Source organism: Desmodus rotundus, chromosome X, assembly GCF_022682495.2.
Source record: "Desmodus rotundus isolate HL8 chromosome X, HLdesRot8A.1, whole genome shotgun sequence".
Taxonomy (NCBI): Eukaryota; Metazoa; Chordata; class Mammalia; order Chiroptera; family Phyllostomidae; genus Desmodus; species Desmodus rotundus.
Window position 1 is genome coordinate 6,155,117 of NC_071400.1, and position 27,136 is coordinate 6,182,252.

General features: G+C 40.6%; 1 protein-coding gene across 2 annotated transcripts; it reads left to right on the forward strand.

The window, feature by feature from the left end:
* Positions 1–511: 511 nt before the first annotated feature.
* On the forward strand, positions 512–27,078 carry YIPF6 (Yip1 domain family member 6). Of its 2 annotated transcripts, none has more exons than XM_024555216.3 (7): positions 512–649; positions 11,742–11,870; positions 13,053–13,131; positions 16,597–16,639; positions 19,330–19,455; positions 20,722–20,879; positions 22,614–27,078. In XM_024555216.3, the coding sequence occupies exons 1-7, from the start codon at positions 593–595 to the stop codon at positions 22,727–22,729; spliced, it is 708 nt and encodes a 235-aa protein (XP_024410984.2). In that variant the 5' UTR covers positions 512–592; the 3' UTR covers positions 22,730–27,078. The 2 variants fall into 2 exon arrangements, with proteins under 2 accessions (XP_024410984.2, XP_053773275.1); XM_053917300.2 differs by lacking the exon at positions 512–649 and adding an exon at positions 664–683.
* Positions 27,079–27,136: the final 58 nt, after the last annotated feature.

A 27,136-nucleotide genomic window follows, 5' to 3' on the forward strand; every position in this document is an offset into this window, starting at 1 on the left:
CCTTCTCCTCAAAGAGGGTGAGGGAGAAAAATAATCCTGGAGGTCGGTGTGCAGGCAGTATTGAAGTTTATAAGATTCGAGAACGTGGGAAGAGGGTAAGAAGCGGGGTGAGGAGCGCAGGGAATGCGCCGGGCAGGGGCTACTGCGGCGGGAGCAGCAGGTGAGGGAGGGCTCGCGCACGGAAAGGTGAGGTTTTTCCGCGGGCCGGGGCGGGGCAGCTGGTTCCGTGAGCTGCTGTGCTGGGGACAGGGCACCCTGCGCCTACTCGTGAGAGCCGGGACCCGCGCGTGGGCGCCGGGGGAAACGGGCAGCCCGGGTCCAGAGACCTCAGAGCAATCTGAGAATCGGGGTTACGTGTGAAAGGGGGAGTGTGTCTGGCGGGACCCGTGGCCCCGAAGAAGCGAAGCGAGAAGACAAGAACCTCTCCTCAACAACCGGAGGACAAAGGACAGCGAAGAGGCCGGCGCGCCAGCCGGGGATAGGCGCCTTTCGGTGACGTATCCTCCCGTGATGACGCGCGGACCAGCTGGGACCTCCACGTCGTCGATTCCGCAAAGGCCTGTGGGAACGACGCAGGAGCAGGCGGGCCAAGATGGCGGAGGCGGCGGAGTCTCCAGGAGACCCGGCGACAGCTACGCCCAGGCCCCTGGTGAGCTGGGGATCTGCGACAAAAGGGACCGAGGGTGAGGCAGAGTGTCCCTTAAGGAAGTCGGGTGATGGGCCCGTGGCCTGAGAGAGCCGGAACCCCTTCCTCCCGCAGGCCCTTCCTGTAGCCGATTCCAGAACCAGTCCCAACAATGCACCTGTTCTTGGGGCTAACCGCTTCGGCCCTTGCCCTCCTCGTGCCTTCCACGCCTTCTTGTCAAACTCCCATTCACTTTCCTTCCCCATACTCTCAGAGCTTGGCCTCGTCCCCCACATTGTGTTAAATGCCGAGCTTTAAGTGATTTGTTAAGTATGTGTGCTTCTGCCGTCCCCTAATTTCATCAAGACCCATCAACTAGCTCGTGTTGGAGTAGCAGCATTCTAGGGTTAATGAGAGATTGCACCATGGTAACTTGGTTATTGATTTCGGTGAGTCAAGTAGTCTTGGTTTGATCCCTGCCCTCCTGTCGCAGCTCCTTGCAGTCCTGTTCATGATGCTTTCTTACTCCTGTTTGCACAGCGGATAGTATTTCTGTTGAAAGTACAAGCCCAAAGCTTCGACAGGTATTTCATAACACAGGTTTTGGAGTTCAACTTACCTGGACTGGAATCACCCACTCTGCTGCTTGTGTGAATTTGGGCAAGTCATTTCATGGAGAGTATTTCTTCGTCTGTAAAATGGAGATTAAAAAAAACACGTGCTTCAAAGAGTTTTTAGGAAGGTGAAATGACATAATTTATGTAAAGTGTCTAATACAGTCAGTGCCATGAACTGAGGAGTGTAATTAACTCAACATTCTGCCCCCAAGTCCCTTATCCTAAACAGAGTTCAGTTCTCTCCCACTGTTATATAGAAGTTGTTCAATGAATGGTACATCCCATTCCTGTTTTAAATTGGCACCATAGTAGAGGACTGAACTGGGAGTTAGGTGACATTGATTCTAGTCCTAGATCTGCTTACTAGCTCTGTTTGTTCATCTCTTCATTCAACAAGTATTTATTGAGCATCTAATCTGTTCCAACCAGTCTTAGGCACTGGGGATACAGCAATAGAAAAGCATGAGTAGGCCCAAGTTGTGATGGAGCATCTGTGACCCTGAGGAAATCACATGGAACCCATTTCCTCGGTTGGAAAATGGGGATAGTAACTCATCACAGAATTAGTGAGAGTACTAAATGAGCTAATTGTACACATAATGCCTGGAGTGACATAAGTATAGGTGCCAAGCTATTTTTAGTTCTTGTCTTTCATTTAAACTGCTCCACTGATCTTTTAATGAAGCTTTCCTCGATTAGTTTTAGTGGTCTGGTCACTCATTACTCAGTATCTATTCTGCTTCTATTCAACAACGTTTATTGAATTTCTAAAATGTGTAATGTGCTGTGCTAGTTGCTTTAGGGACTACCAATAGCCTGCTCTAAATGGTGCTGACAGTCTAATTTGTAGGGATAAGACAAATGTACATGTTAATATAAGGCAGAAAATATTAAGAAAATTTAAAAGAAGATGCTATAGTGTGTCTAGTTGGGGTGATGAAGCAAGCTACAGAAGTTATATTTAAGAGGGCCTCAAAGGATGGGTAAGAGTTCAAATTCCAGGTGAGCATAATAGTTATCAATGATTGAGTACCTGCTGCATGCCAGGATTGTGCTAAACATCCTTTGCATATTTTCTAAATTCACAGCAACCATTTCAGTAAGATGGTTTTTAAACTGTGTTTTACTTGCAGATGAGGAGATGACTCAGAAACGTTTGACAATTTCCCACGGGTCTCATCAGCAGTTAGTGATCAGGCCTGAAATTTGAACCTAGGTCTGCTTCTGAAGCCCAGATGATTTCTAGTAGCACTACACAGCCTCTTAGCAGCGAAGGTACAGAGATTGGAAGGTACTGATGCATTTCTAGAACGAACAGAGAGATCACTTTGGCAGAAGCGCAAGGAAGTATTAGGAGGTGAGCCCTAAAAGATAGGCTACTGAATTAGAGAGGCAGTATGGAACAGTGGTTTGGAATATGAGCTCTGGGGTCAGATTGCCGAGGTTTGATTCTAAGCTCTGTTCTTTAACTAACTGTGGGATATTAGGGAAATTACCAAACCCTTCCATGCCTCAGTTTTCCCATCTGTAAAATAGAAATATAGTAATACTTAGGTAATAGGGGCTTTTGGTGAATTAAATGAGTTAACACATAAAACTTGGTGGTGTGCCTGGCACATAATAATCATGCAATAAATGTGATGTTTTATTGACTACTCAGCTGGGAGGTTTAATAGGCAGAGAGGAGCCAGTGGAAGTTTTTGAGGAGGAAAGTTTAAAATTGTGAATTTAATATTATAATGAAGCAAGGGTTATCACGGGGAGTGTCTGGAATCTAGGAGGCCAGCAAAACTGTTGCAGTAGTTCTAGGAAGAAGTAATGGCTATTTGGACTATAGCACTGGCGGGAGACATGAGGATTCGAGAAAGGCAGAGTCCTTGAGGATTTTCAGTGCTTGGGAGAAAGAGTCTTAGATCAGTTTTGCACACTTTAGTGTGCATAGCACTCATCTGGGGGAATCATGTTAAATTGCAGATTCTGATTCAGTAGGTCCAGAAAGAGGCCCAAGATTCTGCATTTCTAACAAGCTCCCAGGTGATGCTGCTGCTCTTAATACATTTCGAAAAGCAAGCCAGTATTTATATGGGAGGATAGTGGTGCCCTGAACAAAAATATATAAGCAGAGGACAAGGGCCCTAAAAATTGATTAATTCCCTTTTGTACGTGTTTACTTTGAGATATTGGCAGGCTGTCCAGTAGATAGCCAGCAGGCAGTTGGACTCTAAAACCTGGACTTCAGGACTCAGAAGAGGTCTGAGCTGGAGGTTTTAATTCATGAGTCATCTGCATAGAGTGGGAAAGACGGAATGTTGGGTAATGCCTATCTCTTGCATATATATTTAGGGAGCAGGAAACAGCTGTAAAAATGGCTTTATCCTGGAGTCTGTAAGAAAGCTGGTCCCAGGTGAAGGGGCTGACTAGAGACCATGCCACAGGCCACCCCCTCCGCACTTCTTGGAACCAGGCCTCTTGGACTGAGCTGGTTTCTGCTTGATGCTGCCCTCACCCCCGCCCTTCTTGATTCCTTTCTTTTTCTAGGATTTTAGTCATTAGTATAACCCGTCTGCTCCCAGACACTTTCATAAAGCTGCAGTCCCTGCTTTTACTATGTGTTTTTGAACCTGCCTCTACCTGCTCCCCTTGGCCCAAGGCAGGCCACAAAGTGAGCACGTGTGTTTCTGTGCACACATGTATATATATGTGCACACACCTGCCTGCACAGGGCCAAGGGGAGGGGACATGGGGTCCAAGCCAGCTTTCATTCCCACTGAGGGGCCAGTCAGAGAGTAGGGTGTGCTAGCTGAGGGCCTGCGTGCCCTGTCTGCCTTACCTGGGGCTGAGGGCCACAGATCCTGGCCCAGCTCAATGAATAATGTCACTGATTCTCTTGAGAAGAGATATTGAGGAAGGATTGGGTTGGGGGATAAGATGGGAATCACGTGACACTTTAGTGAATACAGTGGCTTCTGAAGCCAGTTAGCTGGAGTTAGGTCAAACTTCACAGGTTGAGGCACAGTCTCCACAAGATGGTCGTCACTTTAGACACCAGCCTCAGATTCAGAGGTTCCCAGAACTATCCTCACTTATGACGTATTGGCTACAAATTTAGGGATTCCCATGATCCCCTCAGGCTCTGTAATTCACTAGAATGACTCACAAAACTGAGCACAATATTTAAAATCACAGTTTTTATTTTATTTTATGATAATTTTATTATACCAAAAGGATACAGTTCAAATGAGCAAAAGAGGTAGATGCATAGGGTGAGGTGTGGGAGGGTCCTTAATACAAAGCTTCCTTGTCTTTCCCCTAGGAAATCAGGGCCCTGTTACCCTCCTGATACATCAAAGTGTGACAAAATGCAGAATATTGGCAACCGGAGTGGCTCACCAGTGATCTAGTTTTTATTGGGGTTTCATTACGTAGGCATGACTAACTGGATTATTGGCTCCTCCCCTCCCCAGAGGCCAAGTTTATGTTACATTCAAAGCCCCAACCCTCTAAACTTGTGTTTGGTGTTTCTGGAGTGGTTAGTCCCCATACTGAGTCATCTCATTAGCATAAACTATGGGGGGAGGGCTACTGTGACTACCCTGGTTGCTAAACTCTTAGGTCCCAGTATGAATAATAAAAACACTATCACTTGGGAATGTAAAAGGGTTTAGAGGCTACCTTGCAGGAACAGAAGACAAGCTAGGCAAATTTTTTATTATACAGCAGGACAGGACTGGAATTGACTCCCTGGGAATCTTGACCTTGAGTTAACATTTATCTAGCCCCTACTGCAAGTCTGCTAAGTGCTGTACGTGTATTAATACATTTCTTCCTCACAACAACCCTGTGATAATGGTACCCTTATTTCAGTTCAGTTTTATAGATGAGGAAACTGAGGCACAGAGAAGTTTAAAGAATCTGCTCAATGTCTGTCACACAAGTAGTAAATGATGGAGCTGGGATTTTTACCCAGGCTTTCTGGTTCCCGGTGCCTGCACTCTCAAGCGATACTCTCCAAGTACAGTACATTGAGCGTTGACTATGTGCTAGGTGTTACGCAGGTGTTATCTAATTCTTACAGCCGTTTGTCTTCAAAGCCCATTTCTACTGTGCTGCCCTGCCTCCCCTAGCAGTAGCGGGCAGCAGGGAAACTCAAAACCAAGCAATCCTGGAGCTTGAAAGGGCAGTGTCATAGTGAAGAGAGAATATGGGTTCAAAACTAGGGAGTTTACCATGAAGTGCTACAGAATATTCAGAGGGTGAAACTGAGGAAGGATCCTTTATTTCTTGATTATCAGGTCACTATCAAGAGAGCAGTGTCAGTAAAGTGGGAAAGCCAGTGGCAGGTTACAAAGGACTAAGTAAGGGGAAAAGTGAAGAGCAGTTTGGGAAGAGGGGCGGAAGGAGGGTACTTGGAGGGAATGGCAGAAATAAAGAAGTGATATATTTTAAAATTTTATCACTGAAGCTTTAAAATACATAAAATGAAGTATAATGAGGCCATTGTACCTATCAACATTCAGCTATTTTTATTTCATCTGTCTTCCCACCATTTTTTTCTGGAGTACTGTTTTAACCTTCCTGTTTGGAACTAATTTTATACATGCAGAAAAGTTGCAAAAATGGTAGAGAGTTTATGTATGCCCCTTATCCTACTTCCTCTGTTAACGTTGTACGTAACCACAGTGCAATGATCAAAACCAGGAAATTAACATTGGAGCAACACTATTAACTACAGATCTTTTTTTTTGTTCCAGGATCTTATCCAGGATCTCACATTCCGTTTAGTCGCTATTTTTCTGTAGTTTCAGTCAATTTGAAATGGTTCTTTAGTCTTTTCTTTCATGATCTATTCTGAGTGTTTTAAAACAAATCCCAGGCATATCACTTTACCCATAAATATTTCAGTACCTTTCTCTAGCAGGGAGGGACTGGGTTTTTTTGTTTTCTTTCTTACCACCCATAACAATGAAGCGGATCCCGTCTCGGGATCCTGTGTTGTGGTGGTAATAGACAAACACACACAGACTACCGAGTCCTGTGGAGGAAAAGGGACGGTGTGGCCACTCTCTCAAGAGGAGAGCGCCTCGACCCTTGCCTTGACAGGCTTTTATTGTTTTTCTGGGCACATTACATCAAGGATGGTCTCATTTACTATGCATAGGTTTGTTTTGGGTGGTTATCTTTTACAGACAACAAAGGAGAGGATGTTGCTTAATACATCAAAGAAGGATATTTGCAATGTAAAGGGAGAAATGGTCCAAACCAGTTATGCTCCATACCTGGAAGATTTAGCTCAGATTTTAGGAAGATAAAGATACTCAGTAAACATTTGCTGCCTCAATTCAGGGTGAGGGAGTTTTAGCAAGAGCAAGTCTCATAGCAGTCTTGGTACAATGCAGGCCTGATTTCCCACGGGAGAACCTATCTGTGGGCGTGGGTCCTGCCGCCAACCTTGCTCCCCACTGGGTTTTCCGAGTGGGGGCTGAGCCACATTTCCCACACGTGAAACAGTTCCCCACAAACAAAAGGAATAATTGCTTAATATCTTCTAATCTATGTTCATCTCCCTGTTTTCTAAAAAGCAAATGTGCTTTTACAGTGTGTCCAAATTAGGGTCCAAACAAGGTCAACGAATTGCATTTGGTTGGTGTCTGTTAAGTCTTAATATATATGTTCTTTTTTTAATACTTTTTTTGTTGAAATTCACTCATTTGTCTTGTAGAATTCTCTACTTTCTATATTTGGCCGATTGTATCCTTGTGATATTTTTAGTATATTTCTCTATCCACATATTTCCTGCAAACCCTAAGATCTAGAGGCTTTATTATGTTTAGGTTCATTCTGGCTTGGAGGAATGAGGGAAGAATAAAAAACTTGGATGACCCCTAAAATAGGAATGTTCGTTCTTTTTAGGACAAATTCCAAACGTATATAAAAATACAATGGTAAATTGGGCCCTCATGTACCTGCCTTCAATAATTATCAATTTATGGCAATCTTCTTTCTTCTACACCTTGCCCACTTCCCCTTCTATACTCTTTTGAAGCAAATCCCAGACATCATTACATTAGTAAACATTTAATATGTATCTCTCAAAGATAAGGATTCTGTTTTTAAAGAACATAAGCACAATATCATTAGTACATTTAAAAAATTAACAATTCCCCAATATCAAATATATTGTCACATTGCCATTTTGAACATTGCCAGTGTTCAAATTTCCAATTGTCTCCTAAATGTCATATTTTTATAATTTGAAATATGGCCCACTGCCTATTTTTATAAATAAGGGTTATTGGAACACAACCATGTTTGCTTCTGTATTGTCTTTGACTGCTTTCATGCTGTAGCAGTAGAGTTGAGTAATTGCAACAGAAACTGTATGGCTTTCAAGACCTCAGATATTTACTATTTGGTATTTGGGCCCTTAACAGAAAATGTCTGGTGACTCATACTTTAGGCAGCCATTTTTAGAATAATTAATAATAAAAGTGTTTTGATATTTACCTTCATTATCACCACTTCTGGAGAATCTTCATTTCCTGAAGAACTTCCTTTACCTTTTTTTGTAATGAATGTCTCAGCTCTGGCTAGTCTGAAAAATAGTCTTTATTTTGCCTTCATTATTCGTAGCTATTTTTGCTGGGTTTGGAATTCTGGGTTGATAGTTTTATTCTTTCAGCACTCTACACGCGTCTCCGTTGTCTTGTGGCTTGTGTAGTTCTGGGTGAGATGGATGTTACTAATCTTTGTTCCTCTGAATGCAATGCGGTTTTTTTCTCTGGCTGCTTTGAAGATTTTCCTCTTTATCTTTGGTTTTCTGTGGTTTGACTGTGTCTAAGTTAGTGGATTTTTTTTGTTTTGTTTTGTCTTTAGGTATTTATCTTGATTGGGGCTCTCTGGGCCTGGATCTGTCATTTGCTGTCTTCCATTATTTTTATCTGTTATTTTTTCAACTATTTCTTCAGACCCATTATTTCTCTCTTCTTCTGGGATTCCAGTTATATACATATTAGATACTAGACCACTTAATATTGACCCACAGCTCTTGGATGCTCTGTTCTGGTTTTTTTCCTGTTTCATTAAGCTAGAATTGATATACAGCATTGTTTAGATTTAAGGTGTACAACATAATGACTTTATATATTTAAATTATATAAAATCAATAAAAGTATATATGCCATATATTTATTTAAATATATATTTATGTATTTATGTCATATATTTTTATATGTTTATATTTTCTATTTAAACTCTTGTTTTTGTTGTCATTTGCATAATTTTCACTGACCTGTCACTGATTTCTTTCTTTGGCTGTGTTGTGTCTACTGATAAAGGCTGTTGAAGATATTCTTCATCTGCAATTCTGTTCATTTATTTCTACCATTGCCATTTGACCCTTCCAGTTTCCATCTCTGCAGAAATCCATCGTGATTTGTGCGTACACCTTTTCACTAGTGCTTTTAACATATTAATTATAGTTATCTTAAAATATTTTTTTCTGTGAATTACAATATTTGGGTCATCTCTGGTTTTATTGATTGGTGTCTTGTCAAAGTGGGTTGTTATTTTTTTCATGTGTGTGCATGTGTGTGTGTGTGTACATGGGACTGTATGTTTACCGGGGGGTAATTTTTTATTGAATGCTGGCCACCACGTCTAGATCAGTAGAGACATCCTGGAAATGGTAAAAGTTTTCTGCTATATTATTACTAGTCAGTCTAGTTGCGAGTTGAACTTGTTTGGGTTTTGTCCTGGCTGTGGGAGCCTTCGATGCATCACCAGCTTCAAATATCTCCCCTCTTACCTTGTGCTTAGAGTGAGTGCTAGGTTGTCCCAGGGCTTAATGTCCCTGTTCCATGCTCAGCTTTCTGTCTTCCCTTTGTTCTTGGATAAACTAATGAGTCTCTCCTTAAGTTCTAGCCCCTCCCCTAGCAGTAGACTGCTGTTGCTTATGACTCCATACTCGCTAGCCTGGTTGTGGGGACCCAGGAGGGGGGATTCTTGTTGTCTTGGTCCAGCCTCCCCCTTAGGTAGACTGTGTGTCCCTTGGTCTCCTGGGTGGGGCTTTGAAAGCGATACCGTCTGTCCTCCAGCTGAAGGAGACTCTAATGGTCTGGCCTCAGGATGGTTTCCTACTCTTTCCCCTCCCCCCAGCTGTAAGGGGTCTTGACCTGTGCCCTGAAGACAACAGAACTTGCTGATCTCCCCCCAGCAGCTTTAAGGCTCTCTTTCTGTAGCAGAGAAGGATCAGAATGGGGCTCTGTGCTTTTCTCAGGTCACTGGAAACCTGTTGGAGAAGAACCTGCAAGTGGGTGTGAACTCCCCTTTTGTCTGATGCTTCCCAGAACTCTGTACTCTCATAATGGTCTACACTTGGCTTTTAGCAATTCATTTTAAGTTTTAGATGAATTCTTAACCGTGTCTGTGATGCCCAGTATTGCTCTCTTCTCGTGCTTTGCTGCAGACGAGCTAGTGCTCATGTCCCATCTCTTTTTGGAAGCACCTGTCTTTCCTTAGATTTCATTCAGGATACTTGGTAGCCCTACAACCTCAGCTGTCTAATGGGTTCAAGGAAAATTATTATTTTGTTGTTTATCATGGGTTTCTTTCTCATTATTCTGGTGGGAGGGATGCCCTTTCCAGCTTTCTACATCCTGATCAGACTCCACATTACAGTGTTATCAGGTCGCTTGAAATGGTTGTTTTCTGTGTGGTTGTGTATTTAATTCAGCATACAGTAGGTTCATTTGTTTCATTTGTCTTTCAGTTTTTTTCGGGACTGCTTTTAAATTTTAATTTCATTTCATAACTGTGTGAACTATTTGTATGATTTCAAGTCATATATACAGAACAGTGTGTATTTAGAGAAGCCTCGCTTCTCCCGCTGTCTCACCCACTGTATTTTCTCCTTCAGGAGGTAGCCTGTTTTTTTTTTTTTAAATCGTATTTTAAGTTACATTACATATGATTATTACACATTTCTTACATTTAAAAGAAATACTCAGATATGTATAAATATTTGTATCCTCTATTTTGTTAGAGAAATGGTAACACATATACAAACTTTTGTCCACATTATTTTATTATTTTTTTAATCCTCACCTGAGGATACGTTTATTGATGTTTAGAGAGATGGGAGGGGAGGAGAGGGAGAAAGATGGATGTGAGAGAGAAACATCAGTTGGTTGCCTCCTGTACGTGCCCTGACTGGGGATCGGACTCGAAACCCAGGCATGCACCCTGACCAGGATCGAACCTGCAACTTTTTGGTGTAGGGGATGAGCCACAACCAACTGAGCCATACAGCCAGGGCTCCACATTTTTTTGAATATAACATTTCACAATAGTTCTTTAGAGATATTTTCCATTATGTGAACATACCATACTTTATTCCACTCGTCCTCCGTTGATGAGCATTTGGGTTATTCTCAGGTTTTTGCTTTTACAAATAGTGTTGTAATGAAGAGCCTCATGTATGTCTTTTTGTGTTTTGGACTCCTTACATTGACATTGTTGAGTTAACAAGTGATTCATATGCATTTGCTAGATATTGCCAAATTCATCTCCAGTAGAGCGCAGTACCGTTTTGTATCCCCATAGAAGTGTGTGAGCATTCTTTCCCTCAGTTTCAACTGCAGAGTGTGTTGTGAAACTTTAGGATTTTTGCCAGTCTAACAGGTAAAGATTTTTATTTCAAGAAGAAGTTTCAATTTGCGTTTCTCTTAAGAGAGTGATTGAGAAATTGATTTTTCTAAGCTCTTTGAACAACCTTATTTTTCTTAAAATTTCAGTGTTCTGTCTTGTATTTCACTTACCTACAGCTGTTGCCCACGAAATATCGGGCCTGTTGAGCCAAAAACCATATGAGTAGGGATTGTTTCTGTTTTCTTAGGGATTTGAAGATTACAGAGTTTCAGTCACCATCATCAAATTTGGCAGGTTAACATAAGAGTTTAAATTTGCAATCTCGCAGTTCACTTTGGAAATGTTATTTGATCTGTGATTGCCAGGTAACCTGGTAAAAAGAATGTAGATCAAGATGTATTTTGCTGTTTCCCTGTTCTTCCCAGCTTTGCTTTAGGCTTCACATGATGCTCCATTTTAGCCGGCAGGGGCCGCTAAGGAGCAGAACCGCAGCAGCATTGTGGCTATGCTAAGTAAGATACGATTGCTAAAAGGGCACAAAATAGCCCTGGGGTCTTGCTAGCTGGCGTCATGTGAAGATTTCATGCTGGAATAAACCGAATACTTGAGGGCAAGATGTGTCTTCGTCATTGGCGCTATGATTGTTTCCATCATGTGCCATGTCCTTTAAATGAAAAGAAATAAGCATCTGAGAGTTTTAGTTAACTGCATTGTTTGTCTAGTGAGCTTTTACTTCACAAAGTGTAAAACACCCTACAAAGAAGCATAGTTTCTACTCTCTAGGACATGATGATTTCTTTGAGGAATGCCACAGTTAGTTACAGGCTTTAAATGATTTTTTCAACTCTTCTCAGTTTGCAGGCCTTTCGGATATCTCCATCTCCCAAGACATCCCCGTGGAAGGAGAAATCACTATTCCTATGAGGTCTCGCATGCGGGAATTTGACAGCTCCACATTAAATGAATCTGTTCAGAATACCATCGTAAGTTAGACTAGTTGAGAGAATTTCTGTTCAATATCAGGGGACTAAATAATAACACTGTGTAATATTTTTGTTTGGTTCATTGATTTTCAGGTTCTCTCCCAAGAATAATTTGGTGCAGCCTTTTTGGAAATCACTTTGGCTGTAATGGGTATTAAGAATCTTAAAATTTCCAGATCTTTTTAAGCTGATAGTTCTGCTTCTCCAGATATAGTATATGGGAAAAAATTAAATACAAAATATTTTTTAAACTACTGAAAAATATTAATATGCAAAGATGTTCATTACAACATTCTTTATAATAGAGGAAAGTTGAAAACCAGGTTAAGTAAATTATGTTACACCTGTGTGGTAGAATGCTAAACAATAGTTAAAAATCATGTTTACGCCCTGACTGGTGTGGCCCTGACTGGTGAGGCACAGTGGGTTGGGCGTTGTCCCACAAACTGAAAGGTGGCTGGTTCAATTCCTGTTCAGGGCACATGCCTAGGTGGCGGGCTGGGACCTCGGTTGGGATCATGTGAGAGGCAACCAATCGATGTTCCTTTCCCTCTCTCCCCCCACTTCCCTCTTCTAAAAACAAGTAAATAAAATCTTTTTAAAAATCATGTTTACAGAGAGGTATTAATCACATGAAGAAATTTGTAGGTGAAAAATTAGGATGGAGTTATCTCAACTATATTTTGAGAGGTTATATAACCATACCCTTCCTCAAATATCTTGATTTTTAGTTAATCTAGGATTTATTTGCCAGTTAAATTGGGAATGTTGAAAATTAATTTTATATATTGTGAAGAATATGGCGGCGAGGGAGCAGGCTAATTGGCCCTTGGGATGTATAAAGTTTATCGTGTATAAACTGAAACTCTGATGCTATGTTTCACAGAAAAGATTTTAGTTTTTATAAGTTACATATTAGGAGGGTTATGTTTTCTCTTTTAGGGTTTTAGAAGTCAAAACAGGACTGGCAGGTGTGATAAAGACATGGCTTAAGGAGTTAATAGAAAAAAACCTGCCTTTCTGGTTTGTTTGTATAGTGAACGGGTTGAACTCGAATTTTAGCTCTAAAATTCAACAAAGGACTCCCAGGAGATTAAAGTAAAAGAAATCTTAGCAAATTAAGTTAGGGGGCTGCCTGGCAACCTTGGTTCTCACAATACAATAGTTGTTTATGTCTTTCAGATGCGTGATCTAAAAGCTGTTGGGAAAAAATTCATGCATGTTTTGTACCCAAGGAAAAGCAATACTCTTTTGAGAGATTGTAAGTATATGAGGTTTTTGAGGATTTGCTGCTTCTCATTGTACCTTATCATAAGTATTTCATAAAGCACAGGCTCTGTGGTAATAAAACTGGCATCATTTTACAGGATGAAAATATATATAAATGAATATATAAATAAAAAATTTGGAAGAAGTTAAAAATTTAGAATGGAATTTCAGAGGTTACAAGATTTTGCTTAATATATTGTCCTCATTAGTAAATATAGAATGTATCCTCACCTACTAAAATAGACACTGTAAATAATATTTCTGGAAGCTGTGAACACATAGAGACTTCGTTCAACCAAAGAGCTAACAATACCCAAGAGAAAGGCAAAATGTTCAGTTGTGAAATTAGAATAATAGCTAATTAAGGATTAACAAATTAATAGTACCTTTATTGACATTACTATTTTTAGGACTATCTCTTATTTTGGTGACTGCTTTCTTTGTTCAAGATTTTTATCAACAATATTTGCAATAAATTATGCTCTTATTTAGAATTTATTCTTAAAATTGTTAAGACCTTTTTCTTTTCAATTATTCTTGGTTTTCTTGGTACCCTTTATCAGAAAACTTGAACTAGCTGCTTGAGAATAGTGACAGTTATGTACATGGGTGTACCTTCTATTTTGCCAGCATTTCAGTTGTAATATAGAGATGTCAGATGTGTGGCAAATGTGCCGTCACTTTGGGTGAAGACTGGATGCGGTGTCAGAATTATTTTCACCACAGTACACTGTGGGCTGCAGCTGACAGATGATTTACTACCACTGGTACACAGTGGAAAGCACATGGACAAATCTGGGCTTAAATCATGGTTGTACCACCAGCTGTGTGATGTCGGATAAGACAGTTAACTTTTCTGAGGCTCAAGTTTCTTCCTCTGTTACAGTGGAGATAACAACATGTACCTAATGGTAACGGTTAGAGATCATAATGCCTATCAACCACCCTGCACAGCATCTGGCACTTACCGTGTTTTTCAGACTATAAGACACACCTCCCCCCATTTGGGAGAAAATGGGGGTGTATCTTATAGTCTGAATGTAGCTTAGCTGGGTCACGGGGAGGGCAGCGGTGGAGCGGGGCTTTTTTTGTTTCCCCCCCTATTTTCCTCTAAAACCTAGGTGTGTTTTATGGTCCGGTGCATCTTATAGTATGAAAAATACGGTAGTAGTTACTTCATGCGTGAAGGCTGTCAGCCTAGTGCCTTTCTGTTCCTTCAACACACAGTATTTTTTTAATCCTTACAACAACCTTGTGAAGGAGGACTTATTAGGGAAATGAGTCTCAGAGAAGCTGAGCGCCTTGTCAAGATCACACAGGCAGGATTAGAACCTAGTTTTCAAGTTCAGTACCCTTTCCAATCTACCACTGCTACCGCAGATGTGAAGATTCTTTTAACTGCTGCCGTGGTTCAGTTCAAAGCAAGGTTGCTTCTCCCAATACAGAACCAGTGTGTTAGTTTGCTGGTTAATGATGAATATTAGCTTATGTCATATGTTAAGGTCCATTTTCAAACCTTGTGGGGATGGATAGATAGGCTGGCACGAAGGCTGAGCAAATCATGGACAGAATTTGCACTTCTGCCCTGTGCTGTTGTAGCCATTGGCAAAGCGGCAGGGAAAAAATTCACGACTTAAAAAAATAATCTGAAAAAATCCCCAACAACACAATGAGATACCACTTCACACCCATTAGGATGGCTGTTACCAATCAAAGAAACAGAAAATAACAAGTGTTGATGATGTGGAGAAATTGGAACCCGTGTTTGTTGCCGGTGGAAGTGTAAAATGGTGCAGCCACTATGGAAAACAGTATGATGGTTCTTTGAAAAATTAAGCATAGAATAATGCCAGCAATTGCACTTCTGAGTGCACGCCCAAAGGAATTAAAAGCAGGGACTCGAACAGATATTTGTACACTCGTATTTAGAGCAGCACTGTTCACAGTAGCTAAAAGGTGGAAACATCTTAGACATCCATCGATGGATGGATGGATGGATGGATGGATGGACAGAATGTGGTGTACACACCATGATATATACCATATATGCATAGACTATTACTCAGCCTTAAAAAGGAGTGCAATTCTGACACATGCTACAACATGGATTAGCCTTGAAGACATCATGCTGTGTGAAATATGCCAGACAGACAAGTACATACATTCTGTGATTCCACTCATGTGAGGTGTACCTGGAGCAGTGATAGTTGCCAGGGGTTGAGGGAGAGTGGGCCGTTACTGTTGTTGACTGGACTGGAGTTTCAGTTTGCGGAGATGAAAAAGTTCTGGAGACGGATGATGGGGGTGGGGGTTGTGCAGCAATAAATGTGCTCAATACCTGGACCCTTAAAAGTGACTAAAATGGTGAATTTTAGTTTTAAAATACTGTTACAGATTTTTTCCAAATCAGAAAAATTTCAGTGCATTCAAAACATGAGTGCATTAGTGTCAGTTGTACTTGAATTCAGTTTTTCAGTTGATAAGTTAGAAAATTTTAACAAAAAGAACAATTTTATTAGAGTTTTAGGGTTATAATTTCTTTCACATCTTTTCTAAAATTCAGAGTGGTGTCAAAATTGCTTATATAATTAAACAGTGTAAGTATGTACATACGTATGCTTCTCTTACGTAAAGTTACGTGTGTGTGAGGTTCAAGTTAGGGGTGGTGTATGTACCCTTTTTTCATATTAGTTGAGGAAGGTAATTGTGCTCTCAGCTAAATATTCCTGAACTTTTGGCATATTAATCATCCATTCACTATTGACTGAGAACCCTTATGGTTAGACCTGATGTTGGCAGAGCCTTTTATGATTTTCAAAAAGCTTTCTTGTTATTTGTTAAAGTTTAACCTTATGAAATTACCAGTACTGGGCTGATTTTTCATCTATAAGAACAGCATTCCATTCTAGTTCAACGTAAGAATGAAAAGGGAGGAGCAGTGTGGCAGGGTGGGAGGACATTTGCAGTAGGAATCCGAAGACCTTGGTTCTGGTCCCATGTCTGTACCTAACTGTTGAAATAAACTTGGGAAGGTGACTTCCTTTTCAGCCTTATTTTTCATCTACGTGAGATGGGCCTGATTATACTTGCCTTGTCTAATGCAGTCTCAGATTGGTGAAGTGACTTGACGGTAGTCCTCTTTCTGAGGGTGCAGGATGGGGCACTCCTCATCCATTGGTCTTTAACTCTAGCCTGCTGGAATGTGGCTTAGTGGGTGGGGAGAGGGGTGATTTGTGGAAAATGAAGTGAACAAAACTTAAAGGATGTACAAAGAAGGACAGTCAGACTTGGGGAGCAGAGAGGGCAAGTAAAGGGGTAGGAGAGGAGGGAAGGCTCGGGCCAACAGACAGAACCTTGATGTCTGAATTCCAAAAGGGGTGAAGTAGATATTGGAATAAAGATAGAAAATACTGCATGGTCATTTCTTAACAATCTTCTGCCTTTTCTTGCCTCATAGGGGATTTATGGGGCCCTTTGATCCTTTGTGTGACGCTCGCATTGTAAGTACACATACAGGGCCCAGCAGAAGTAACGCCATTGAGCGTGGTTGGTAGGGTACGTGAGTGTCTCGCATGAGATGGGCAGCAATTTGAACATTGTACCTAAAATGACATACGGTGTGCTTGAGTGTGATATTGTTATATTACAGAATTACGTGCTTATGATTTTGTAATAAAAGATTTGGTATAGATTACCCCCTCATAAAAATGGGGTGTTATTTGTGCCAGACCCTGTATTTCCTTTGTCATTTGACATAGCCACAGGGGTGTCTAACCTGTGGCCCATGGGCCACATGTGGCTCAGGACGGCTATCAATGCGGCCCAACACAAAATCGTAAATTTACTTAAAACATGATGAGATTTTTTCATGATTACGTGTTGCCATGTATTTAATGTGTGGCCCAAGACAACTCTTCTTCCATTGTGGCCCAGAGATGCCAAAAGGCTGGACATCCCTGGACTAGAGTTTTCTGTGGAGTTTTAAAATTGAGGGGAATTTTGACTGAATATTTTATTTAGGACTCCTGTGACATATTATACTCCTTATGTATTTAAATCTAAAGTCAGATAGCTTTCTAGGTCGGTTCAAAGAGTGATGGAATTAAAGATGTAAAAATTATGCCTACCTCCATTTACCAGTGACTTCTTAGCCTGTTTTTGTCATTTGTATTCAACAAATTTTTATGTACACTTCCCTATCACTAAGTGAATTAAATATCTATAGGTTTAAGCACTGTTTATTTGCAAACATAATTCTTTTTAAATCTTACTAAAATATGAATGAGAAGGAGAACATATGAGAGAGAAGTGGTAAAGTTCAAAGCAAGATCATGTTTCCAAGTGCTTTGCTTTCCATATGTGTGGAATATAAAGGGAGAGGGCAGAAGGAGAAGAACCAAGTTCCATTGGGGGGGAATAGAAGGATTGGTAGAGTGGAAAAAGTATGGCACTAGGATTTAGCTCTTGATTCTCATCCCAACTGCTATCAGCAAAGTGACTTTGGGCTATTAATAACCAAAATTTGTCTAATGACTTTTCCCAGTTTACAGAAAACTTTTAAATATCTTCTGTTATTTTATCCTTATAACAAGAAGTGAATGTTATCTTCATTTTTCAGCAAACAAGCTTAGGTTCGTAGGGATTGAGCATGAACCAAGATCACATAATCAGTGGTAGACCTGGGATTGAACCTCAGGTTTCCTCGCCTGCCCATTCTCTACCTCTGTGAATATTACCCATCTCCTGCCGCCTCACGTCTCTGGTTCTTCTCTTCCATATCTATGAAAAGAGATGGTTGATGGTCTTTTCCAGTACTGACCTTTTGTGATTCTAAATTCAACAAGTTTCTTACTAGCTTCTCTACCCAATTTTTAATGTGTCAAACATAGGCTAATTTAGGTCATAACATTGAGTGCTATTTTTGTGCCTTTAATAACTATAAGAAGGAAATAATTCAGTGCCTTGATGGAAGGGTTTCTCTTAGAAGCTGTAAGCATATACTTTTTTTTGAGTTTTGAAAGATTAACCTTAGAGATTATGTTATTTAACTCCACTTATTTGCAGAGAAAAAAAACTGGAGTCCCAAGACATCAAGGGATGTGGTCCAGTTTACATATCTAGTGACAGAACTAGGATTGGTACTGGCCCTTCTGTCTTTCACGCCAGTTAATCTTTCTTTCATTATACGATGCTGAAGTAACAGGGCTTCCAGCAACACGTGACGATGAGTGCTGGCATTCCTTGCATCAGATTGTTGGGACTCTGAATGGAGTACACACAGCCATAGAATACAAAAGGCTGTACTGGCAAACAGCATAGCAGGGCAAGACTTACTCTGTCATTTCACTATACTGTGTAATAAGAGGTTGTGAGCTCGATGTTACGTATTATTCTTCTGGAAAAAATAACACTGATTCCGAGTGTTGTATGAGACATTTTACATCTGAAAAATTCTTACACAAAGAAAACCTATTTAAGTGACTGTTCAACTTAATTTGAAAGCAAAGGCTTTTAGTAATAATCTGTATATTTCCATTTAAAAAATCAACAACTAAATAGGTTTAGAGATATTTCCATTTTTTAAATGTCAGAACTAGAGCCTTTACCCAAGGGTTACAAATTGAAATGTGTCCAAGGGCTAGAGAAGGGACTTGAACGCACACCTCGTGGGTTGGTGACTGAAGCCCCTGGCGAAGGAACCTGCTGCTCTGTCCACCGCACCTGACTGTTGCAGTGTAGCAGTGCTGGCACAGTGTTAGAAACGCTGCTCATTTTCAAAGAAAATCCAGGAATACATCATTTTTATGTGAAACCTCCCCATTTTAAAATAATGTCAACTTGAATTTAAAACCATTTGGAGTATTGTGTGGAACAACCACCTCATATCTATGAGCCACATTTGACCTTTCAGTTTGTAAGCTCTGCTTAACCAAAAAAGGTCTTTAGTAATCCACGTAAGCATTCCAACAAAGCCAAGTGGAGCACCCCTTGTACTCCTGAGGTATTTGGAATTTGAAAGAAGGGAGCCTTGCCAAATCTGTCTGGAATTTTCCTGTTGCATAGCCTACATGTTACAAGATCTTCAGGTGAGGTACAGGGCAGCTCCCTGATTCAAACTTTGGGAATCCATGCCTTAACTTTATTGCTCTAAGTAAAAGTAGGCAATTCTCATGCCATTTCCTTGTCACAGAATGCTTCAAGGAGGCTCTGCAGACAGCGAAAATGATGGTGGGCCCCAGTTTGCAGAAGTGTTCGTTGTTATCTGGTTTGGTGCAGTTACCATCACCCTCAACTCAAAACTTCTTGGAGGAAACATGTGAGTATTATTAGAAGCCATTCGTTTTCATTTGCTAGGTAGCATATCTTAGATTTTTAAGGGAGCCTGGCTAGTTAACTAATTTTTGAAAAGAAAAATCAAAATGAAGGACAAAAAGAATATTCTCTTAAACCCACTGAGTCCTGACTGGTGTGGCTCAGTGGGTTGGGCATCATCCTGCAAAGCAAAAGGTTGCTGGTTCCATTCCCAGTCAGGGCACATGCCTCGGCTTTGGGCCGGTCCCTGGTCTCTCACACATCAATGTATATCTCCCTGTCTTTCTCCCTGCCTTCCCTTCTCTCTAAGATTAAATAAATAAAGTCTTAAAAAAAATAAAACTACTGAACAGAGATAAGCTGGTTGAGTTAAATTATCTTCAATTATCTGGGGTCCTTTGATAAGCTTCAGATGCTCTCTCCAGCCGTGGAATCATAGGTACAATGTTTTGTGTTAGAGGGTTATGTCCATTTTGGGGAACAGATGGTCCATAGCTTTCAACAAATTCTCAAATAGGTCTATAAACTAGAAAAGATAAAGAAGCACTGTCTTAGCCCTGATTTGTCTGGCTCAGTGGGTTGGGCATTGTCCGGTACACTGAAGGGTTGCGCATTCAATTCTTGCTCAAGGCACATGTGTGAGTGGCAAGCCAGATCCCCGGATGGAGGCATGCAAGACTCGATGTTTCTCTCCCTCTCTTTCTCCCACCTTTCCTCTCTCTCTAAAAATAAATACCATCTTAAAAAAAAAAATAACCACTGTCTTAGAGGTTCAGTGGGAGAAGGAGGTCTTTAGGAATTAGAATAGATCACCTGGTATCTTAGTTGACTGACTTTTTTTAAAGATTTTATTTATTTATTTTTAGAAAAAGGGAGGGAGAAAGAAAGGGAGACAAACATCAATGTGTGGTTACCTCTCACACACACCCCCACTGGGGACCTGACCCACAAGCCAGGCATGTGCCCTGACTGGGAATTGAACTGGCGACCCTTTGGTTCACAGGCTGGCACTGAAATCTTCTGCATCACGCCACCCAGGGTTAGATGGCCGACTCTTAAGGAGTTTAAAAGGAGAGAAACAAGAGTAAGAATAGAAGAATTAAAGCATGTGCTAATGCAGAGGCCCAGCCTCATAAAATCAGTGTTGGGGTATACTTCTTATGTACCTGGAGGGAAATAACAATCCATGGTCCATAGAAATCTGTGTAATAACTATCATGACACAGGTCAACTGTATTTATGATTTTTACAGATGTATGTTGTTTCTTAGTTCTTTTTTTCAGAGCCTCTGTGTGCTGGGTTACTGTATACTTCCCTTGACGGTGGCAATGTTGGTTTGCCGGCTGGTACTCTTGGCAACACCAGGACCAATAAACTTCATGGTCCGGCTGTTTGTGGTGATCGTGATGTTTGCCTGGTCTATAGTAGGTAAGAACATAGTGATCTTCATAATTACAGAGCAGACAAAAGCGTGCGTTAGAGACGAAGATCAGACGACAAGCAGTGTAACTCCTGACTCACGTGTCAGTAATGTGATTCTTGCCAGTGTTGCCCATAGAATCCTCTGTTCTAAGTGGGATTGATAGATGTGTCCATCTTATCTGAGTTGGGTATCTGGACCACTAAGATGTGAGATCATATCTTTTTTAAAAAAAATCCTTAAATAATGCATAGGGTTGGAAAAGGAGATTGTACTAGGTCTAGCTCAGTCCTGGCATGTATAGGAGGCGGAGGTGACTTGAGACATAAGGGTCTTTTCCTGACAAAGTAATCAGAATGAAAACAATAGTTGCATTTATAGATTGCATATCATAGATCAAGCACGATATGTGTATTACCTCATTTAAACCTTAACCCTAGTAAATAAAAACTATTATTAATAGTCCCATTTTCATAGATGAGGAACAGGCAGACACAGAGAGGTGAAGCAACTTGCCTTAGGACGTATTACTACTCCATAGGGGAATCAAGTTTCCAACCCAAGCAGATCACATATCCATTTGGAACTTGACTATACTACCCCCCAGTATAATTGGTTAAGTATCATTGTATAGTACTTTCCTGCTTCAGTGGAAAATTCTGCTAAAGATTAGGAAGAGCCAATAGCAGTGGCATTGAATGCCATGTGCTCATTGTTCTTACATATCTAAAATTCTCTCAAAATTCTACCTTAAACTAGAAGTGTTCACTAGCATCTTATTAAATGGGAGAAACAGACTGCCTAATATTTTAAGTGCAGTAACATCTCTTTGCTTGAAACATGGTTAAAAGCCAAGAAGTAATCCAGGAAGAGGTCTGACAGTGCCAGAATGGATATTCCAAAGACTGTATACATATTAAGCTTGGTTTCTTTACCCAAGGGAGAGCCCCACATTTCCTCACTTAGAGTCTGATCATTTATCATCCATGTAGTTCTGAATAGCTTAGTTATCCAGTATCCAGGCCCACAGCAGTTGAGAAAGTAGCATCTTAGAAGCATTCATTCCTTAATTTGGCAAGTATTTATTAAGCACAGACTAGGTGTCAGGCACTGTGCTGGGCATGGTCTCTGTCCTCAGACCCTCAGAGTCCAAAATCCAGGGGATCGGCCAGACACGTAAACACGTCAGGACAATAAAGTGTTCCCGGTGGGAGACAGAAGTCTGTGCAGGGCACGTAGGGACACGGAGGGAGTGCTGTCTGTGGTGACAGGATCCCAGCCAGTTGTTCGGGAAAGGTTTGTTTGCAGGGTGATCGTTGACAGGTGTTTCCTGGGTGGACAAGAGGGATGGCATCGAAAAGAGCTGAAGAACAATTACTAGGACAGCAAGGCAGGGTAAGGCCATTTGGCATAGTAGCAAAAACCTGGCACATTTTTGCAAACCTGTTCGGTGCAGTTCTCTCACTTCTCAGAAAACAGTGAGAAGCCCCTTTTAGAAGGGTTTCCATCTATAACGTGGAAGGCCTTCAGAGCTTTCGTGCGTGAAACAAGCAGCCTCAGCAGTTGGAAAACTGGTGCTGCCCAAAGCCGTTTTCTCTAAGGGCCACAAATATAAGTGAACTTTTAGTATAATTCTGTTCCAGACTATGCCGAACACATTGAAGTTAGTAAATGTTAGTAGTTATGACATTGTCATTGTATTCAGTATTCTTTTTTGATTGGTTTTCTTCTATTTTCTTCAGCCTCTACAGCTTTTCTTGCTGACAGCCAGCCTCCAAACCGCAAAGCACTTGCTGTTTATCCCGTTTTCTTATTCTATTTTGTCATCAGTTGGATGATTCTCACCTTTACGCAGTAAATCGGAAAATGGAAATGAAAAACCAGTGAATTGAAAGCTCATCTGAACAATGCAATTCACCATGGAGCTTTGTCTCTGGCCCTGTTCTAATTTTGGAGGCATTTGGTAACTGGCTGTGTGAGGAGATTACAAGGGAGCCATAAAGAACTATTGCTACTCGTGTAAGGAACTGATGTTTGAAAGGCTGTTCTTTTCCTCTTAATGTTATTTCTTTAAAATACATGTGCATACTACACCCAGTGTAATGCCTTCTTAAGGTGCAATAGGGGTCACTGCGGTCCATTAGGGTGACAGCCAATGACACGGAAAGCACATGGGTACATCCTGCAAGTTGAACAGATTTGGTAACTGTATTTCCAACTTAGAATACCAATTCGGGTGTAGCTCTTAAACACATTGCCTTATGACTATTAGAATAGGCCTCTCATTAGAATAAATAAGAATGGATAGTGAATATCCATTTTCTTTTATTTCTCTCTGAACTTTAAAAAGGCAATGACAGAGGTTGCCAGGGGGTTCATAGATGCGGGAGGAGAAAGCATGCACTAACCAGTATTCAGATTTGGGTTATAGAAAATTCTGCACTTGTTGCTTTTAAAAAAGCAAAAGACATTTGAAGAATTAGCTTCTTTAATCTTTCTGTATGGTCACCTAACGGCCATGCTTACCAGCAGCACCTCAGCGACACTCTGGTTTTGATCTTACACCCTGGCTCGGGTGTGCAAGCTAAGATGTTAGCAGCCACGTGTAGTTTTCCTTTGACCAGCGCTCTCAGCAGTCCAGTGTTTGAACTTATCCAAGTAGATCACCTCAGAAATGTCAGTTGGTGGGTCCCTAAGGCATATTGTTACGTGGGCACCATCTCTTAAAGGTAGAATGAGGCCATTTGAATATAGCATATCTGTAAGGAATTCTTCATTATTCTGTATACTATGGCCAGTAACTGGGAAGTAAAGCTAAATCACAACCCTGCATTTAATCGTGTGAACAGGGAGGGATTTAGTGTTCTGATGGCTGATTCCCAGCAGCTGGACACTTAGAGCACGATGTAGGATGAGGTGGCTTTCCAGCTGCTGCCTGTTCATAGTGGGCACAGCAGTTTCTTCATTAGATGTGGTTCTTCGGTCGGAAAATAGCAATTTATTGTCTTGGTTCTTGACTTGATTTGTAAAGCTAATTAGCTCTCCTTTAGACAAGTACTTTTTTGCACATGTGCACCTACTTGTATTTTCTGCTATTTATGCACACAAGTGTGTAGGCTTTTCAGGGAGCGGAGTGTCTGGGGCAGGCTTTCTCTGAGCTCAGCAGGGCTCCTTTAACGTGATAAGAGCTGCCGCCTTCTATAAATTGCACATCGAAGAACTCTTAATAGGCAAAGACTAGCAGTCAGGCAGAAAACATTTATTGTAAATATACATGTACTTAGAAAGATGGGAATTTCTTATTCCACAATTTTGCTTTGTCACAGAATTTAAATATTTATTCAGTTTGTATTTAAAGACTACCTACACATAGATATATAATTTTAAAAACACATTGTCTGCATCCCCAGATTAACCAAGTGAACAATACTTGGACAGTTGTGTTTTTAGAATGATATTCAACTACAAAAGCATTACAAAGTTGCCCCCTGTGTCCCAGCCATGGCCAGAGTTTTCAGTTATATATTTTCATTTATTTCAAATTCCCTTTTAAATTTTAAAATAAACTGTGTGTGAGGACTAAGCCACTGCTTTATTGTCGAATTGGTAAAGAAAATATTTTGAAGCTGGTCCTAATTTTGAAACTAGTTCTAAATTATCATCTATATCTATTGTCTGAAATTTTTCAATTGCCGGTAAAAAGATCTTCCACAGTTGGTGTACAATCTGTCCCAGTGATTATAATGTACAATTAAAGAAATAACCATGCTCCTCAAAAAAGGAAGTGTTTACTGAATTTTATGCAGGCTAAATATTTGGTCAGAAATTCCTAAGGCCACGACTCCAAGGGGAGTTTGAGTGTACACGTCTGGGAGGGCGTTATACGTAGTGGGTATGAAGGCAGCTTGTTTTGTGTATTAATCTGTTGCTCTTACATGATTTTGGGAATGGTTTTACTTGATTTAAATTAAGGTGGTAAATGAAAATTGAGTGATCTTTTCGAGAACGAGTAGTCAGTTTGAGGGTATACATATTTTCTTATTATATGCAACAAGTGCATTGCCTTCTGTGACAGAAGACCTGAGTATGTGGAAGTTGTAACCCTCTACACAGCTATCCCTGATTTGCTGCAAAGGCACATGGCTTATTATAGAATGGAGGTCTAGAAGGGACGGGGACTCCAACAAAGGCAGCCCTGTTCCAGGAACTGGGAAGTTTCATGCTTCAGATGAAATTCAAGCATGTGAGCATCATCGCCGAATGTGGTGCATCCCTACCATCGTGGCTTATCACTTGCTGCTCCTACTTCTGAGATTGAGACTCCATTGTTATATTCTTTAGCAATAGGAAAGGTAAAGAGTGGATTTAATCTCTGTTCAGATTATAAAAACTCAATTGCGAACATATTTGAATATGCAGTATAGTTTTATGAGTCAGTCATTAATTGTGAAATTTTTTACCTCGTAAGAGGCTTATTATATGGGTTAAATTGGTCTTTTCATTGTGGTGGGGTTTTCTGTTGTTGGACAAGGTGGGGTCACAGGGCACAGGACCGGAAGCATTTTACTGTTGACTACATTTGTCTTTTTATAAAGTGCCCCTAAAATGTGATTAGAAGGCTGGCAAGCCTGTATTTGTGAGGACTTAATTATGTACTTTATATATTTTATTTACCCGGACTTCCTGTTTACTCCTGGAGAGCAAAATGAAAACTTCCTGTCGTTTCAGAATTTTGAGTAACATCAAGTCATTGGAATTTATTATCTAAAGCCTACCATGATATGATCAGATGTCCATTGCATGCAGCTGTTGTATTCCAGCACAAAATACTGAGATTGTGATTCTCAGACTGTTACTTTCTGAGGCAATTTAGATGTGTGAATGTTAATCCATGTATGTAAATTAGAAATACTTTTTTAGATTCTGTGGGCTTTTATTAAAAATAAAGAATTTTTAGGCATTTACTTAGGCCATAGATGGCCGACTAATAATGACAACAATATTACTAATAATAATAGCTGACATTTATTGGGCACTTACTGTGTGCCAGGCACTATTCTATTTTTTTAAGAATTTTTTATAGCTTTATTGAGATACCTTAACCATAAAATTCACCCTTTTAAAGTGATGTACAAGCCAGTGATTTTTTTTCAGTATAGTCACATAATTGTGTGGCCGTCACCACGATCTGGCTTTAGAACATTTTCATCACTCCACAAAGAAACCCCCTACCCATTAGCAGTCACTCCCTGTTCCCCTTCTCCCGAGCCCCTGGCAACCAGCAGCCTGCTTTCTGGCTCTGTTGATGGCCAGGCACTATTCTTAAGTGCTTTTCATGCATCTCTAATCCTCAACATAAAGCGCTACAATTCTCATCTTACAAGTAGAAAATTGAGGCACAGAAAAGTTAATAAGTAAATTCCCCAAGGTCCTGTAGTAATTTGTTTAAAATAGGAAAAACACATTAGGATGAGAGCATAATAGGGCATAATTTTGAATTGCATTGATATGTACATGAAATGAATATACCACATCCCCAGGGTAAGTTCCCTGTTATTAGCCATTACAACTGAACATAGACAACACTCGATCTTTTTCCCTGAGTATAATAGAACACTATATTAGCAGCATCGGAGAAACAAGAGCAGTGTACACTGGGAAGCGTTGGCTTTGCTGCCCTCATCCCGCCAACGCCTTCTCTCCCCTCCACTTCCACCACCACACACATACCCCTCCCCTTTTCTTTTAAAGTCTTAAGGATAAAACAACTTCTGCCTCTTTTTAATTCTCCCAGAGGGATCGTTAATGTATCAAAATTTAACTTGTTTTTTCAGGTGTTTATAGTCCAGGGATGCATCTGGTTGCTTATAGTAGCGGTTACATTCCTAAGGCCTCAGAGAGCAGTTGTGAGGATAGAATGCCTTTCTATTTGGGTTAAACTAGGTGGGGGGGAAGAAATAACAGAGTAAAGGCTTTGCCTTAAGGAAGTCAGGGTTCCTGCCCAGTAGGAAGTGGCCACATACTGCTCTTGTCTGCTCTGTTCATTCTTTCTTTGCCTTTGTGATCTGTGCCATCCCTGCTGGTGATTTTTTGGAACCCTTCAGTGCCCCATTTAAATCCTGATCTTCCCTGTAAATAACCTGTGAAAAGAATAAATCTGTAAAATTATTTGTGAATGTTAAATGTGCAAATAAAACAGTGAAAGGGAGAATTGGTGTTTGCCTGTTCTTGTGCCGAGAGGCACGAAGATGTTTGCACCATACTG

Bases quoted from the DNA above. Each gene is read 5' to 3' on its own strand.
- YIPF6 (XM_024555216.3), top strand. From the start codon at position 593: ATGGCGGAGGCGGCGGAGTCTCCAGGAGACCCGGCGACAGCTACGCCC. The intron at 11,871-13,052 runs GTAAGTTAGACT...TATGTCTTTCAG, and splicing joins AATCTGTTCAGAATACCATC to ATGCGTGATCTAAAAGCTGT. The intron at 13,132-16,596 runs GTAAGTATATGA...CTTGCCTCATAG, and splicing joins CAATACTCTTTTGAGAGATT to GGGATTTATGGGGCCCTTTG.